The 18,613-nt window shown below is 41.5% G+C and overlaps 1 protein-coding gene across 1 annotated transcript; it reads right to left on the minus strand.

The window, feature by feature from the left end:
• Positions 1–12,496: 12,496 nt before the first annotated feature.
• Positions 12,497–16,047, minus strand: LOC120047495 (homeobox protein CDX-1-like). The gene is made up of 3 exons (XM_038993029.1): positions 15,540–16,047; positions 14,146–14,294; positions 12,497–13,888 (listed from the first exon to the last, which is right to left on the minus strand). The coding sequence occupies exons 1-3, from the start codon at positions 15,949–15,951 to the stop codon at positions 13,685–13,687; spliced, it is 765 nt and encodes a 254-aa protein (XP_038848957.1). The 5' UTR covers positions 15,952–16,047; the 3' UTR covers positions 12,497–13,684.
• Positions 16,048–18,613: the final 2,566 nt, after the last annotated feature.

Below are 18,613 nucleotides of genomic sequence, written 5' to 3' on the forward strand. Positions count from 1 at the left end.
CACCCGTATCTACTAAAAAATCTATTGCAAGTTGTTTACCATCCTGTTCACATATATTCCATCCGATTTCATATGTACACCAGCTGAGAAGGGACGTAAGAGGGGGTCAATTAGTTTACCTCCACAGCATCCAGCAAACTCTGCTGCTGAGCCGGAGAGAGCTTCTTAAATTTCTACATCAGCATTGTGTCGATGGGGCTGTTGTCCTGATTTCATTTTCCCTTCGACGGACCCTGCTTCTCCTGGCCTGCACCACCCACAAAGCTCTATAAATCTTTTCTTCAAGTACGCCATGTTCACGGTTGTTCAAAACAAAGGCTGGTAACTGTAACCCATCATAAGGATGTAGATTGTAGAGTTTCTTATAACGCTTCAATGGTCCCATATCTTCATACCCACGTCTACGTGATGTTTCAAGGTATTTGACCATTCATCCAACTGTTTTGGAGATGCTGATTTATGTGTGATTACTGTCACTGGAGGATTGTCTTTACTACCTTTTACAGCCTGTGTTCTGGTTGGCCTAAGACATCGTTCATCACCGCTGTCAGAATCTTTTGACTCAAAGCCAGGCAGAGGTGACCAGATGAAAATCACATTGTATGATTTTTAAGTAATTAATTTGCATTTTATTGCATGACATAAGTATTTGATACATCAGAAAAGCAGAATTTAATATTTGGTACAGAAACCTTTGTTTGCAATTACAGAGATCATACGTTTCCTGTAGTTCTTGACCAGGTTTGCACACACTGCAGCAGGGATTTTGGCCCACTCCTCCATACAGACCTTCTCCAGATCCTTCAGGTTTCGGGGCTGTCGCTGGGCAATACGGACTTTCAGCTCCCTCCAAAGATTTTCTATTGGGTTCAGGTCTGAAGACTGGCTAGGCCACTCCAGGACCTTGAGATGCTTCTTACGGAGCCACTCCTTAGTTGCCCTGGCTGTGTGTTTCGGGTCGTTGTCATGCTGGAAGACCCAGCCACGACCCATCTTCAATGCTCTTACTGAGGGAAGGAGGTTGTTGGCCAAGATCTCGCAATACATGGCCCCATCCATCCTCCCCTCAATACGGTGCAGTCGTCCTGTCCCCTTTGCAGAAAAGCATCCCTAAAGAATGATGTTTCCACCTCCATGCTTCACGGTTGGGATGGTGTTCTTGGGGTTGTACTCATCCTTCTTCTTCCTCCAAACATGGCGAGTGGAGTTTAGACCAAAAAGCTCTATTTTTGTCTCATCAGACCACATGACCTTCTCCCATTCCTCCTCTGGATCATCCAGATGGTCATTGGCAAACTTCAGATGGGCCTGGACATGCGCTGGCTTGAGCAGGGGGACCTTGCGTGCGCTGCAGGATTTTAATCCATGACGGCGTAGTGTGTTACTAATGGTTTTCTTTGAGACTGTGGTCCCAGCTCTCTTCAGGTCATTGACCAGGTCCTGCCGTGTAGTTTTGGGCTGATCCCTCACCTTCCTCATGATCATTGATGCCCCACGAGGTGAGATCTTGCATGGAGCCCCAGACCGAGAGTGATTGACCGTCATCTTGAACTTCTTCCATTTTCTAATAATTGCGCCAACAGTTGTTGCCTTCTCACCAAGCTGCTTGCCTATTGTCCTGTAGCCCATCCCAGCCTTGTGCAGGTCTACAATTTTATCCCTGATGTCCTTACACAGCTCTCTGGTCTTGGCCATTGTGGAGAGGTTGGAGTCTGTTTGATTGAGTGTGTGGACAGGTGTCTTTTATACAGGTAACGAGTTCAAACAGGTGCAGTTAATACAGATAATGAGTGGAGAACAGGAGAGCTTCTTAAAGAATTAGGGTTAGGGTTAGGGTTATTCTGAACTTAGTTCATCGAATGATTTAACTTGGTTGTTCTTTAAGGCTTGGTGTACCTATTGCAAATTCAGTAAGGAACACCTTTGAAAACCTGAATCTAATGGGATAATGGGATGAAATCTGTAAGATATGCAATGCCAGTTAGGGATGATATGCCCATAGGCAGATGGAAACTGCATTGTACTTTCCTATAAATCAGCCTCCTATCATATTGAATCTAGACAGTACCTTACTCCCTGGCCTTTCTGTACCCTGGCATACACAGTCCTCCTCCTCAGGTGTGTCTACCTTCCACCGGGAACCCTGTAATGTTTTATTCTGTCCATTTTTCAGTATCCTGACATCCGCGTATTTCATATCCTGACTGTCAACATTAACTGTGTAGAGAGAGAGAGAGAGAGAGCGCGAGAGAGAGAGAGAGAGAGAGAGAGAGAGAGAGAGAGAGAGAGAGAGAGAGAGAGAGAGAGAGAGCGCGAGAGAGAGAGAGAGAGAGAGAGAGAGAGAGAGAGAGAGAGAGAGAGAGAGAGCGAGAGAGAGAGAGAGAGAGAGAGAGAGAGCAAGAGAGAGAGAGAGAGAGAGAGAGAGAGAGAGAGAGAGAGAGAGAGAGAGAGAGAGAGAGAGAGAGCAAGAGAGAGAGAGAGAGAGAGAGAGAGAGAGAGAGAGAGAGAGAGAGAGAGAGAGAGAGCAAGAGAGAGAGAGAGAGAGAGAGAGCGAGAGAGAGAGAGAGAGAGAGAGAGAGCAAGAGAGAGAGAGAGAGAGAGAGAGAGAGAGAGAGAGAGAGAGAGAGAGAGAGAGAGAGAGAGAGCAAGAGAGAGAGAGAGAGAGAGAGAGAGAGAGAGAGAGAGAGATCTGATAACTTCAGAAGAAAAGTTGACTACAATTACGAAGTTGACAATGTCTTTGCATTTGTTACAAACAAGCGACATATAAAAATATGCTTCAAATAAATCGCGATGAACACATAACAACAAAAAATTGCGGGCTACAGGCCAATTTTAATTATTGAAATACATTTTATGTTCAATCGAGTACTATTTTGCTACTAAATATGGAATTTTGTGAATTTTAATTGGGTAAGCATAGAATAAGCCGCCTCAATATTTGCAGCCGTAGGTGGTACGATCTCTCTAGGAGCTGATCTGTTGTCAGCATTGTGAAATAATTATATCATGCTAAGGAAAGATTTGAATGGAGAAAGCTGATCCAATCCCTTTCTTTTGATTCTATCAGTATCGACACATACTCCAACGACGCACTTAGCGACAGTTCTCTCTGAGTGATGTTTTGGGAAACACATGTTACATCTTCTGCTGTTGTAGGAAAGATGCATTGTTAAAACACTCGTAAGCCTCAGTTCCATTGCTATCAGGAAACCGGGCCCTGGGCCATTTCACCATGCAGCCTTGCTACAACCTGGTCTCAGAACATTTTGTATTATTCTGTACGTAAATCCGATACACTCCATTTGGTATAATATGTTACGCATCGTATGTTATGTATTCATTTGTGGCTGTCCATCACCCATTTCAGATATGTTTTACGAATTACAATTCATATTATACAGAACAAAAATATGAATGCAACAATTTCAACGATTTTACTGAGTCACAGTTCGCAGCCATAGTTGGGCCTGGGAGGGCATAAGCCCACCCACTGGGGAGCTGGCCCAGCCAATCAGAATGAGTTTCTCCCCACAAAAGGGCTTTATTACGGACATAAATACTCAGTTTCATCAGCTGTTCAGGTGGCTGGTCTCAGACGATACCGCAGGTGAAGAAGCCGGATGTGGAGGTCCTCGGCTGGCGTTACACGTGGTCTGTGGTTGTGAGGTCAGTTGGACATATCGCCAAATAATCTAAAATAACGTTGGAGGGGGCTTATGGTAGAGAAGATATCTGGCAACCGCTCTGGTGGACATTCCAGCAGTCAGCATGCCAATTGCACTGCTGCCTCAGCTTGAGACATATGTAGCATTGTGTTGTGAGACACAACTGCATATTTTAGAGGCTTTTTATTTTCCCCAGCACAAGGTGCACCTGTGTAATGATCATGCCGTTAAATCAGTACTTGATATGCCACACCTGTCAGGTGGATGGAATATCTTGGCAAAGGAGAAATGCTCACTAACAGGGAAGTTAAGAAATTTGGCCAGAATTTGAGAGAAATAATATTTTTGGTGCAAATAGAACATTTCTTGGATATTTTATTCAGCTCATGAAACATGGGACCAAGACTTTACATGTTAGGTTTATATTTTGGTTCAGTGTGTATATACAGTACCAGTCAAAAGTTTACACTTACTCATTCCAGGTTTTTCTTTATTTTTACATTTTTTTACATTGTAGAATAATAGTGAAGACATAACTATGAAATAACACATATGGAATCATGTAGTAACCAAGAAAGTATTAAACAAATCAAAATATATTTGAGATCCTTCAAAGTAGCCACCCTCTGCCTTGTAGACAGCTATTCGCACTATTGGCATTCTCTCAACCAGCTTCATGAGATGGAATGCATTTCAATTAACAGGTGTGCCTTGTTAAAAGTACATTTGTGGAATTTCTTTCCTTCTTAATGCATTTGAGCCAATCAGTTGTGTTGTGACAAGGTAGGGGTGGTATACAGAAGATAGCCCTATTTGGTATAAGACCAAGTCCATATTATGGCAAGAACAGCTCAAATAAGCAAAGAGAAACGACAGTCCATCATTAGTTTAACCTTTCTAGCTCAGGGGTTCCGCTAGCGAAACACCCACAACATTCCACTGAAAAGGCAGCGCGCGAAATTCAAAAATATTTTTTTTGAAATATTTAACTTTCACACATTAACAAGTCCAATACAGCAAATGAAAGATAAACATCTTGTTATTCTACCCATGGTGTCCGATTTCAAAAATGATTTACAGTGAAAGCACAACATATGATTATGTTAGGTCAGAGCCAAGTCACAAACACACACAGCCATTTTTTCAGCCAACAATAGGAGTTAGAAAAAGCAGAAATATAGTTAAAATGAATCACTAACCTTTGATTATCTTCATCAGATGACAGTCAAAGGACATCATGTTATACATGTATTGTGTGTTTTGTTAGATAATGTGCATATATATAGTAAAACAAATCTCAGTTTACATTGGCATGTTACGTGCAGTAATGTTTTGATTCCAAAACATCCGGTGATTTTGCAGAAATACTTATAATACACATTGATAAAAGATGCAAGTGTTATTCACAGAATTAAAGATAAACTTATCCTCTATGCAACCGCTGTGTCAGATTTAAAAAAAAACTTTACGGAAAAAGAATAATCTGAGAACGGCGCTCAGAGCACAATCCAGCCAAAGAAATAGCCGCCATTTTGGCGTCAACAGAAGCTACAAAAACACTATAAATATTCACTTACCTTCAAATAACTTCATCAGAAGGCACTCCCAGGATTCCCAGTTCGACAATAAATGACTGATTTGTTCCATAAAGCCCATCATTTAGCCACTTGTTGTTAGCATGTTCAGCCCAGTAATCCATTTTCACGAGCAATCCCTCCAGACAAAAACTCAAAAAGTTCCGTTACAGGTCGTAGAAACAAGTCAAATGATGTATGCAATCCATATTTAGGATGTTTTTAACATTAATCATCAATAAGGATCCAACCGGAGAATTTCATTGTCTGAAGAAAGAGCATTAGAACGAGAGCACTCTCTCTCGTGAGCGCGCATAATGAGACCGAGGCTCTCTGCAGACCACTCAGTAAAATAGCTCCTATGAGCCCCTCCTTTATAGTAGAATCATATAACCAGAATCTAAAGACGGTGACATCTAGTGGAAGCCCTAGGAAGTGTTTGCTCATCCATAACTAAAAGGGATATCATTTGGCACTGTTTTGAAAATCGAGTTCTCACTTCCTGTTTGGATTTCTTCTCAGGTTTTTGTCTGCCATATGAGTTCTGTTATACTTACAGACATAATTCAAACAGTTTTAGAAACTTCAGAGTGTTTTCTATACAATAGTAATAATAGGCATGTATTACCTTCTGGGACAGAGTAGGAGGAAATTCAGTTTGGGCACGCAATTCGTCCAAAGTGAATATGCTGCCCCCTGTCCCGAACAGGTTTTAAGACATGAAGGTCAGTCAATCTGGAAAATTTCAAGAACTTTGAACGCAAAAACCATCAAACGCTATGACAAAACTGGCTCTCATGAGGACCACCACAGGAAAAGAAGACCCAGAGTTACCTCTGCTGTAGAAGATACATTTATTAGAGTTACAAGCCTCAGAAATTGCAACCCAAATAAATGCTTCACCAGAAATCAATTAACATACACATCTCAACATCAACTGTTCAGAGGAGACTGCGAGAATCAGGCCTTCATGGTCGAATTGCTGCAAAGAAACCACTACTAAAGGACATCAATAAGAAGAGACTTGCTTAGTCCAAGAAACATGAGCAATGGACGTTAGACCGGTGGAAATCTGTCCTTTGGTCTGATGAGTCCAAATTGGAGATTTTTGGTTCCAACTGCCGTGTCTTTGTGAGACGCAGAGTAGGTGTAAGGATATGTAGATCCCACCGTGAAGCATGGAGGAGGATGTGTGATGGTGTGGGGGTGCTTTGCTGGTGACACTGTCAGTGATTTATTTCGAATTCAAGGCACACTTAACCAGCATGGCTACCACAGCATTCTGCAGTGATACGCCATCCCATCTGGTTTGCGCTTTGTGGGACTCTCATTTGTTTTTCAACAGGACAATGACCCAACACACCTCCAGGCTGTGTAAAGGCTATTTGACCAAGAAGGAGAGCGATGGAGTGCTGCATCAGATAACCTGGCCTCCACAGTCACCTGACCTCAACCCAATTGAGATGGTTAGGGATGAGTTGGACCGCAGAGTGAAGGAAAAGCAGCCAACAAGTGCTCAGCATATGTGGGAACTCCTTCAAGACTGTTGGAAACCCATTCGAGGTGAAGCTGGTTGAGAGTGCCAAGAGTGTTTAAAGCTGTCATCAAGGCAAAGGGTGGCTACTTTGAAGAATCTCAAATATAAAATATATTTTGATTTGTTTAACACTTTTTTGGTTACTACATGATTCCATTTGTGTTAATTCATAGTTTTGAAGTCTTCACTATTATTCCCACAATGTAGAAAATAGTAAAATAAAGAAAAACCCTTGAATGAGTAGGTGTGTTCAAACTTTTGATTGGTACTGTAATTGTGAGGCAGGGCAACAAGGCTCTTCCTCTTTCGTCTAAGTAAGAACCTATGACTAGTGTTTCTTTTGTCACAAACTGAGTGAATTTTACTGAACGGCAGGGGCAGCTGGAGTATCTTTCCTACCACCTTTGCATAGGTTTTGTTTATGCCGTAAAACACTGACAGGTTATGAAAATTCCCCACTGGATGAAAAATAGATGACTTTGTTAAAGTACAGGAGGTTAATTTGTTAAGTAGAGCCCTGTGTTGTGAAGAGACATGGAGGCTGTGTTTGGACTGCTGGGGATCTTAGTAGGAGTGTCTCATGGTAAGAAGTTTATTTTATGTGTCTGTGTCCCTCTTTTTATGCATAATAAACAGAGTTTTGTACAGTATATAAAGCAGTAAGAGCATCGTTTGTTCACAGCTCTTTGTGATACAGTATACTGTAGGTTACTCAGAATCACTTTTGTCAAATTAATACCTCTCATAAACTGAGGTGATGTTACAGTATGTTGCCAATTAACCCATAAGATTCTAGGGGGGGGGGGGGGGGGGGGCTACTAAGCTATATAGAATTGTTTTAAGAAGGTCATACCAAGGATCATTTTGCTATTTGATTTTGAATAAGACCCCTTGAAATGATTAAGTTTAGCCTTATTGCTATTAGCCCATACAAATGCATTGAATAACAGATCGTCCCATGAAAGAATCTAAAGGATATTTGTTCTGAAGTGTATTTCCTATATCTGAGAGATATAAGAAATATCAGGAAACGTGTATATACACTACCATTCAAAAGTTTGGGATCACTTAGAAATGTCCTTGTTTTGAAAGAAAAGCAAAAAAAATTGTCCATTAAAATAACATCAAATTGATCAGAAATACAGTGTAGACTTTGTCAATGTTGTAAATGACTATTGTCGCTGGAAACTGCTAATTTATTTATGGAATATCTACATAGGCGTACAGAGGCCCATTACCAGCAACCATCACTCCTGTGTTCCAGTGGCACGTTGTGTTAGCTGCATTAAGTGCATTAAAATGCATTAAGATGGAACGAAATTCCACAAATTAACTTTTAACAAGGCACACCTGTTAATTGAAATGCATTACAGGTGACTACCTCATGAAGCTGGTTGAGATAATGCCAAGAGTGTGCATAGCAGTCATCAAGGCAAAGGGTGGCTAATTTGAAGAATCTAAAATGTTTTGATATAACACTTTATTGGTTACATGATTCCATATGTTATTTCATAATTTTGATTTCTTCACTGTTATTCTACAATGTAAAAAATGTAGAATGAGTAGGTGTCAACTTTTGACTGGTACTGTATATGTATTACATTTTTTGCACTGAACAGTCTCATATATATACTTCCATATACTGTTGCGTGCTTGTATCATCATCTGTAAAATTGAACTCAAAACGGGGACAGTAATAGTCACTGACTTTCTTCTTGATTTTCAGGTATGGTGACCTCCTGTGATGCTGGACAGAACAGGTCATGTTATGCAGCTCTGGGAGGAACTGTCTATCTCCAGCTGGTGACTAATGCCAGAGCATCTGAAATCACGTTTAAAAAAGGCTCCAATGGTAATTCTATACGAATATTCCGAATGAAAGACAACAAGGTGATAATCCATGACTCCATTACAACTAGGTCACACTTCTTCATCAGCAATGGGACATTTATGATAAATAACACAGAAAGGACTGATTTAGCTGAATACGTCATTGTAACCTTTGATAAAAATGGAACATCATTGGGCACCAGAAGACTACAACTGTTAATTGAAGGTAAATGCCTAACTCTCTAACTCATGACTATATTATTTGATTATTTGATACATTCATTTCACCATTCGCTTCCTAGATATTAATTTAGGACATTTCATCAACAAGTATGATGCAATCAATGACTTATAAATCAAAGTAACTAAAAATGCATTTAATAATGTGTAACTATTTAAAGTATGTAAATGTGTCCATAGAGCTGTAATTGTGATAAACTAGACAGCAAGCAGTAACAACATTATAACCTCAACATAAATACCATTGTTCATCTTCCCCCATAGCCCCTGTGTCCCATGCAAAGCTGTCCTCTGAGTGTCTGTCTAATGGAGAGGTGAGGGTGTCCTGCTCCTCTGAGGGGGACGGTCCCCAGTACAGCTGGACTCTGGATGGACGCCCACTGAGAGACACTGAGGCCTCTCCTGGTGACAAGACAGACACCATCACGCTGAAGAAAGGCCTGTCTGGAGATCTCACCTGTACCGTCAAAAACAACATCAACAGTGTTACCACCAGCGAGAGAATCTCGCACTGTCCAGGTTATCTGCTGCTTAATTTATATTGTTAAACAGACGTATTATGAAATAATATGAATGATTAATGATACAAATTATGATAATGATCAATCCTTATCAATGGAAATTGACCTGTTGAGAAACTGCACAGTCCATTTGCCAGTGTTTAATTCAGATACATATTTGATTCCTGTATGTATTGCCTACAGCACTCATATATATGAACTGCACCAAACCCAACAAGACAAAGACAGCAGCGTGGGTGATTGCAGCTGGTAATACTCTGTGTGCTAAGCCTACACCAGTGGCACCCACGACTGTGACTGAAGCCTCCACCAGGAAAACAACCACTGGTAAGGTACTTGACACCTTTGTGACCTCCAGACCCAGCAATCACACAAATGCCACCCAAAATATCAGTGACAAAAGCCCATCAGACCCTGTGGAATTTCAGTAAGTGATAATGCTCACCCTGATGTTTTATTGGTGTCATTATCATTATTATACAGTTTAGTCTATTTTTTTTAAATTTGAACCATTTTAAATAGCAAGCACACAAAACTTGAAAAAGCCATACTTGCACATGAGTAAAATCATGGAGGATAACACACAATAAAGTCTGGGACTTATTTCCATGGTGGTCCTCTTGAGACAAGATGGCCATGCAAGATCAAACACGGTTGAACACAGTATGGCAGCGAGATAATACAGTATCAAAACAAAGAAGAACATCTATCTCATCATTGCAGTTATATCGTAGGGGACATTCATAATGGAACAGAAGACTTCAAACAATGCAGAGAGAGCTTCTCCAAGACATTTGCTAATGTTAGTAAGCTCTGTGCTAAGTATGCTCTCCAACATAGTTTTACTTGAATGAGACACCAGAAGTGTAGAGTCATCCGCATAAAGGAAAAGACTGAGAACAAGCCTCTTTCGTATCGTTTATATACAGTAAAAACAGTAGTTGTCCAAGCAGGCTCCCCTGCAGAACACTACAACTTATTGGATTTGCCTGAAACAGTGAACCATTTAACCTCTACCACTAGCTCCCTACTTGACAAGTAGGACTTTAACCAGCCTAGAGGGATACTGTTTAACTCCAGTGCCTCCAGTTTGGAGATTAGGAGACAATGGTTGACTGTATCAAAGGCCCTTTGAAGGTCAAGAAGTATCATTCCACAAAGACAATTAGCATTTCCTGTTAGTGCAGGAGGATTTTCCTGCTGTAACAAACGGGCTGAAATTAAAATCCTATATCTGTAGTAACATTGGTGGCTGGTTTTACAATGGAACAACCTTCCACACTTCCATATGTTGTTTTGTTTCCTCTCTTTTACCCAGTGATCATCTGGATGGCAGCAGGGTCTCTGGCAGCAGTGGTTATTGTCCTAGTGATGGTGTTGGCAGTTTACTGTGTCCAGAAGAAAAATAAACCTTCAAAGACGCCAGGTTAGAGGAAATTTATCAGTACCTTTTCATTTTTTCTTAAGTACTACAATTTACAGCTTTTACCAGTCTTGCCAGTGAAATACTAGATGTAATGTCTCCCCACCTGTCCCTCTCGCTCGCTCGCTCTCACTCTCTCTCTCGCTAGCTAATGATGACAGCCAGGATGTGGAATACGCTGATGTCAGGATACTGAAGAAGCAGAAGAGACAGAAGGAGATGGAGGCGTCGATGGAGGTGGAGTACAGACAGATGAAAGTGGTGGGGGTTCCCCAGCAGCCAATGGAGGTGGTGTATGGACAGTTTAAAATATTACAGGGTCCCCGGGGGAAGGTAAACACACCTGAGGAGGAGGACTGTGTGTACGCCAGGGTACAGAAAGGCCAGGGAGTAAGGTACTGTCTAGATAGAACATGAATGAATAGACTGAGAGTTGAATCGATGAGAGTCTGAGATGAATCACTGGTTGCGTCCTAATGATCTCTCCTTTTCTTGTTCAATTCCCTTCTCGGATTTGGAAGGAAATGAATGGAAGATGGAATCTCCCTGTTGCCCATGCCAACACCAATCCAATGCTTTTAAATGTGTGGGAAATAGTGAACAGGCACAAATTTCAGGAAGAAAGAGATTATTGGGATGCACTCCCTGAGAGGCCCAAAGTTGATACAGACGATAGCCATGTTGAATCATGTCGTCTTAGTTACAAAACACAGCTGTTACTGTAAATGTATGTTCACACTTTAGAGCACATACTGTCTGTTTCCAAGAAGTGGACACTGTCTGTTTCCAAGAAGTGGATACATCACTTCTGTTTTTCTTTACCACGTTCTTTACCACGTTTGTTTCTTTGGAAAAGTGTGGTCTTGTTTCAGTTGTGTGACATGTCACAAATTCTTACATGTGTTTGCTGCATGATAGAAGTATTAAAATAGTTATTTCAAGTAATGTTTTAAAGAATTTTGATTTTGATAATTGCATAACAAAAATTGAATGACCAATTTCCAATACCTTAAGTCAATACTTTAAAGCTTGCAGTCCATCTCCCTAGTTGACACATCTTGAGATATTGCTAAAAATCAAATATACTCTTATTTGTCTATGAGGAAAATCATCCTGGCATCCACACACATGCATACATGTATGGTAATATCTAAGATAGTGGTTACATGATGATCTTTATACAGCACAGTACCTGTACAGCAAATAAGATCATGTATAATTTTTTTGAAATTGCTATTTATTTTTGAGCTAGTGCAATAATAAGCTAATGTTGTAAAATAGTTGTTCAGATACATGGTCATATCTTTTCACACCGTCAAAATCTTTTTTTTCTTCCCTTGAACCTTTCCACGTCTCTGGTTCTGGAGGGTTAAAGTTGGTGATGCATTTCCTGTTTGAGTCGCATTATTTCCAGTTGAGAATCCCCTCGTTAACTAAAAATAAAGCATATATGATTTTGCCATATGGTATCTCATTCTCACTCAATAAGTTAAGCTAAAAGAACAAATTGTGAAGAGGCTGTTGATAAATAAAGATAATGTTTCTAACAAAGTGTGGATAACAATGTAATATGCAGAGGAATCACTTGTCGTGCTCATTGTTGATGCCACTGTGTGATTGGAAACTGCAATTTGATAATAAAATCCTGTGTTTTAAAAACAAGCAAAAGTTTTACCTGTCTTCTCTAATAGTACAGTATAGAGGTCAGAGGTCAAGGTTAAGAGCATTGGGCTATCATTCATCCCATCTGAGGTGTAATAAACGCAGTCTTTATGGCCAATCATAGTTGAATTCTCCACAACCCCAGGATCATTACCTCTCTATGGTTACTGATCTATAAGACAGGTGACACAGATGCCCAGGTATGCTGCTGTAATTCATGTAACTAACATGTTCTTCTGACATCTTCTTGTCATGTCCCCTATTAGACAATAAGCAGGGAGAAAAGGGTATGCAATTTCAAAATCAGCAGACTGCACAGATTAATTTGAAATTCATAAGAGTTAAGGCCAAATACTGTCATATGGGTACTGTAAACTGGGGATGTAAGTGTCTATAAGTTTTACAGCAATGCAATGAGTTCAATACCCATCATCATGTGACTTAGATAAGGCTTTTATCAGTTTGATAGCGCAATCATGAAACTTTTCATTTGCCTATGGCATTAAAATAGCAAACTCATCACTTGTGGAGAGACTGTAAATGGCTAAAACGGGTGGTTTCTCTCCTTGGTGATCATGGATGACTTGGCACATACTGTACAGGGTATACAGCAGGTTTTCAAACTTGTTTTCAGGTGTCCATTTTGGCAAAAACGGGACAAACAACATCTATATGTAGCCTAGGTGTCAACGATACACTTGTAAAGTCGTTCGCAACACAAATGTTTGTACCAATAAGACGTTCCAAGACATTTATTTGCCTGGATGAATCAAATGATTGAGAAACTGAGGCCAGCTGTAGATCAACTATCAGGATGTGAAGAGAAATACCCCTGCTTACTTCGTATCTCAACATCTCTTCAATTGAATTTCCCTTCACAGTGCCTCAAAACGAATCAAACCTTTCAAGCAAAATATTGAAGATAAAAATATATAAAAAAAAAAAAAACATGAAATCAAAACATTTACGTTATTTTTTTTAGTTACAAATTCATTTGCGTCAAGAAAATATAAACACAAAAGCAGTTGCAAATAAGGCACTTATGTCTTTTATACATATTTGCATAGTGTAACCTGTTCTTCTCTCTCTTTCTTCTTATCACAACACAGACCGTAGCATTCTACTACAGGTGTGCAAGACGCATGTAATAGGGTTTTCATCATATCACTGAGGTCAATTACATCTTCTGTAGTGATTGTCATGGGAACAGCAGTTTAATATTGTTATCCTCAGTACTCCTCTTTGATAGTCATTGATATTTTCTCTGACAACAAGCTGGAGCTGGTTGCCATGGAGCCGTTGCTGGGGTCAGCCAGGCAGGATGGAGTAAAGGTCAGGGTAGTTGTAGTCTTAGAGGCCTGCTGGGACTGCTGGATCTTCTTCTTGGTCATTTTCCTCTCCTTGGCCCTCCTGTTCTGGAACCAGATCTTTACCTGTGGTGATATCAGAGAATGATGAGACCTACATTGCTCTCTGAGACCCACCTGTAGCGCTCACCTGTCTCTCTGACCCACCCGTCCCTCTCATCGACATGTCTGCTCTCTGCCATCTACCTGTCTCTCTGAGAGGCCCCGGGCCAGCTCTGCACTGGAACTCTTTCTACAGCTCTCCAACTGTCTCTGTAACACACACCCGTCTCTATGACACGGCTGTCTTTCTGACGCCTGTCTGTTTTGTCTCTCGGACCCACCTGTCTCTCTGAGAGGCTGAGGCCCAGGGCCAGCTCCGTCTTCCTCCTGATGGTGATGTAGCGGCTGTACTGGAACTCCTTCTCTAGCTCTAGGCGCTGCTCGTCTGTGTACACCACCCTGTACTTGTCCTTGGTCCGCGTCTTCCCTCCTGGAACCAAACACAAGTATGACAATGCAACAAGTATAATAATAAATGTGTCTATCAACTATTAAAGGAATGGTCCAGCACTGAGTATTTGTCAAGGATTTTGATGTCGATGTTCTAAATTGGTTAAATTGGTATGTCAGGTGATATGATAAATACAAAAAGAGGGATTGGCATACGTAGATTTAAGTGTAAGCAGTGTGAAGATATCTCCATGACTCAGGCTGCACAATGTATGAACAGTAGTGTCACCGCAGACTGCTACATTTGCTGATGGAGAAATGTCTGGAGCCGTGTTAGAGTTGAGTCTCACACGTGGGGGTGGTTGAAAGCTCTCTGGCGCCTGTGAAGCCTCATCTACCCTATTAGTCATGTTAATCATAAGCACTGTGTAAGAGACTATGGAAGACATTACTGTGGTGGTTCTTATCACTGTGAGAGCTGTTTACATAGGAGTTTACATAGATAGCCTCTCAGTCCCACTTGCGTGCGTGAGTACACACACAATTACTATACACACACACAACACACATTCTCACACACACACACACAGCGCCAGGGACGGGTGAGTCAGGGAGATGATATTGATCCACAGGAGAGGTCTTGAAGGCACGGTGTGACCGAACATTGATCGCAGTAGGGCGAGGAGGGGAACACAAAGTGAGATAAGGCCAGGAGAGTTTCCAGTAGAGGAGGGTTGATCCTGTCCTGTCTGAGACACCCAGCCCAGTCCAAACCAAACCCCTGGCTGTCAGCCTTATCTGCTTAACCTGTCACCCCCACAGTGGACAGAGAGGGTGGGGAACCACAGGCTACAGAATCCCTCGCCTCGGATGTTAGCTTTTCACTAAGATATTTTAACCAGCGGAAAGGATAGGTGAAAAGGTTCTGTTTGATGAATGTGTGTGACGTTGTGCAATGGTTCTGGAACGTGTGTATAAGAATATGTATTCTGTTTTCAGTGTGTCAACAATGCTTGTTTTGTATCTTGTAAGCCTACACCCACTCAAAATGTTAAACCTGACGTCTGCCATTGAGCACTGACATTGGATCAACAAATCCATAACTTGTGCTATTTTTCTAATAGGTGTAGTACTCTCCGCAAAGTTCATAAATCAACAAACTGTTTCGGGCGTTCAACGATAAGTAGCCTACTGTACAAAATAAATACATTTTATTGAGGAAATAAACTATGCCAATTCATAGATATGAGACAGGCTCGAGGGGATTGGGATTCGGGGAGTTTACCTGTACTGGATGAATGTACATTGTGTCTGATCCAGTCGTATGAGTTTCTTCTCTCTGAGTCTGGAGAGTACTGCCCGGCAGGTGAGTTGAGTGAAGGAAGAGTTCCCGGCCCCGTAGGCAGGATGGATGTCAGATCCGGGGAACTGAAATTGATCTGTTCTGTACCTGGGCTCAAACCGTGGAAGTCCGCGCTCTGGCCATACGGTGACCACTGCTCCCGCGGACCTGCTAAGTAAGCAGGGTTCCACACACCTGTCGTCTGGGCATGCGGGTCACTGACGCCTGTGACGTGATGATAACCGGTGAAATCCGTATACTGCATGAAGTTCTGACTGTTCAGAGGTTGAGTCGGGTGTCCCGCGGAATTTGAGAACATTCCGGTGTTTTTATCCATCAGGTAACTCACGTACATCTCAATGAATTAGCTCCTCTGCGCATGGTAATCCACAAAATTATTTCACCAATTCTCTAGAAATTCCTAGAAATCTATCTACGTGACTCGACCTCCTGTAACCTACGCACCTGTTCTGTATCTACACCTCACCACACCTTTTATATAGTGTTGTTTCCTGGACAAGTTGACAGTTCGAAGGTATCTCCATGACGTCAACTTTACAACCTGGAGGGACTACCTAGTTAGCTCAGCCCCTCACATCAAGATTATATCGGGTATTTTTCAGAAATTGTGTTAATGAAAAAGTTAGGATCAGCTGAGGCCATTGAGGGGAGGACATTATGGTTATTTCGTGTACAAGATGATTCCTTCAATCAAAGTCATTCACTGTGTTTATGTCTGTACGAGGTGGGGTTGGGGTTGGGGGATATATTCCCTCCTTAAAGTCTGATACACTGCATGACTTTACAGTGATCCTAGTGGGGCATCAGATTACCAGACATGACATGCAGGCCTACAACCTGAAATGAGGGACAACAACGTGCTGGGGTAAAGTACATTTCATGTGTGTGATCTGCTGTCCTCTACTGTTTGTGAAAAGTAATGACGTTTCTTGGGTTTGAAGTAGGCTGCCATCTCAAAACGACTTTTACTTTCACCTGAGGCAATTAATGCTGTACAGACCCTTCTACTTACTTTATGAATAAAAATGTCACATTGTTGATCATCTACAGTGACAGCCTACTCAGCTGGTGCAAAGACACCATCCATTTGAATTTCGGAAGGGATGGCATTTATTAAAGATTGAAGTCAATATCTAGTCTAGACGTCCACTAGCGACAATCCACCATTAGCACCGGCCAAGTGAACACTAAAGGATGAGAAACTGTTATAATACTCTTAAAGCATCCAGCCAAGTTCACCTGCTGGCGCCCTATAAACCTGATGTCCATCAGAATGTGGAGAAAAATGTACGGTGATCTGGCACCCAGACAGAATATAGCTCATACTGTACTGTAAATCCCCCTTTCTCTACCACTTGTAATGTAAAGAATAGCTTATAAAGTAGAGCTTTTGTGGAGAGTGTGTTTTCAGCACTGGTATCTTGTTGGACTGTGTAGGGCCACACATATCTTGTTCGTTGTTGCTGCAAACAAGACAGACAGACAGACAGACAGACAGACAGACAGACAGACAGACAGACAGACAGACAGACAGACAGACAGACAGACAGACAGACAGACAGACAGACAGACAGACAGACAGACAGACAGACAGACAGACAGACAGACAGACAGACAGACAGACAGACAGACAGGAATGCTAGGCACCCACACGCACGCACGAAGCATGCACACTTCAGCTCAACAGGCAAGTCTGTCCATTACACAACACAGATTCCAGACATAAGCTTTGAGCAAAGCCAACTGTCTGAGCTTTATGTAAGTCTAAAACTCTATTATAGCTCCTTGAAAAAAGTCTCCAACATCTGCCGAAAAGTTTCAAACCACAAAACGCTTTAAATAGAACATACTGCATATAGACAACTGAGTTAGAGGAACTTGACCCTCACTCTGTGCCAGAAATAAGAATCAGACTTTTTCTAATTCAGAGGTAGATTGAATTGTCTCTGTGGTTAAGTGTAGTAGTCCTACATAAACAGTATAGCATTTCACTACTGTATGTCTTTTAGACACATAAAGTGTAACTGGGGAAGTAATTAAAGATTTCTAGCCTCTTTGGGCCACTTGTGAGACGCTTACACGTCTCAGGAGCCCTGCCTCTGGGCGGTTATGAGTTGTTATGGGTCCCCAGGCAGACCCAATGCTTTGATGTTCACCAGCCTCCTCCTGGAGGGAAAGATACTGTGGACTTAAGTCACAGCCTGAGGCAACCTGTGGCCTACAACAGGGGCGTCACGATCCCCAAAAATCTGAGGGGGCACAAAGTACGTGAGAATCGCTACTGGGTGGACACCGGTAAATTGGAAGATTTTGCATTTTTGAAACACCTGAAACCTATCTAGAGCCATAATCATTACGCTTAATTCTATGTCCAAATATTTGTCTATTTTTCTGCATATCTAAGCATTCCTCTTGAGCTGTCTGTATCCTCCTGAGTGGGGGTCCTTTTTAATGAAACAAAATATGTTTCTCTGCATCTCTGCTAATATCTGGGTCAAAGATTGGTAGGAATGTGAGTCTTATTCTGTACACTTAGTTATTGCTTGCTTTTCAAAAGTCTACAAACCTTGCCAGCAGGCATGCCAGCTAAGATAGTTAGACAAGCTAGCTACTCAAACTTGATTGATAGCCTGAAATGGCATCTTGGTGGCTAGTTATGAGGTTGGGAGATTGGGAACCTATCTGGGCTAGCCAAGGCCAACTTCATAAAATTGCTAAGTGGCTAGTAGTATTACAGAAGTGGAGAAAGTACAAATCTGCAGGGGCACATGCCCCTGTGTTGCCCCCTATGGGCATGATGCCTCTGGCCTACTGGGCCTCGCTAAATGCTGTGTTATCTATTCGTACTGTGTTATGTAATACTTTATTATGCAATACTAAATGTGGTTGCTTGAAGTTTATCCCACAGATCGTTTACAAACAAGCACGTCATTGATAACGTCACAACAATTATCTTTAAGTGTTTAATTGTGGCCAGTATTCATTCTTATACAACA

Source organism: Salvelinus namaycush, chromosome 5 (assembly GCF_016432855.1).
Source record: "Salvelinus namaycush isolate Seneca chromosome 5, SaNama_1.0, whole genome shotgun sequence".
Lineage (NCBI taxonomy): Eukaryota > Metazoa > Chordata > Actinopteri > Salmoniformes > Salmonidae > Salvelinus > Salvelinus namaycush.

What these genes read in the sequence shown, in the direction of transcription:
- LOC120047495 (XM_038993029.1), bottom strand. Translation starts at nt 15,951, where the DNA reads ATGTACGTGAGTTACCTGATGGATAAAAACACCGGAATGTTCTCAAAT. An exon ending in TGTACATTCATCCAGTACAG is followed by an intron (nt 14,295 to 15,539) that starts GTAAACTCCCCG and finishes GTTTGGTTCCAG; the next exon opens with GAGGGAAGACGCGGACCAAG. An exon ending in TCAGCCTCTCAGAGAGACAG is followed by an intron (nt 13,889 to 14,145) that starts GTGGGTCCGAGA and finishes ATATCACCACAG; the next exon opens with GTAAAGATCTGGTTCCAGAA.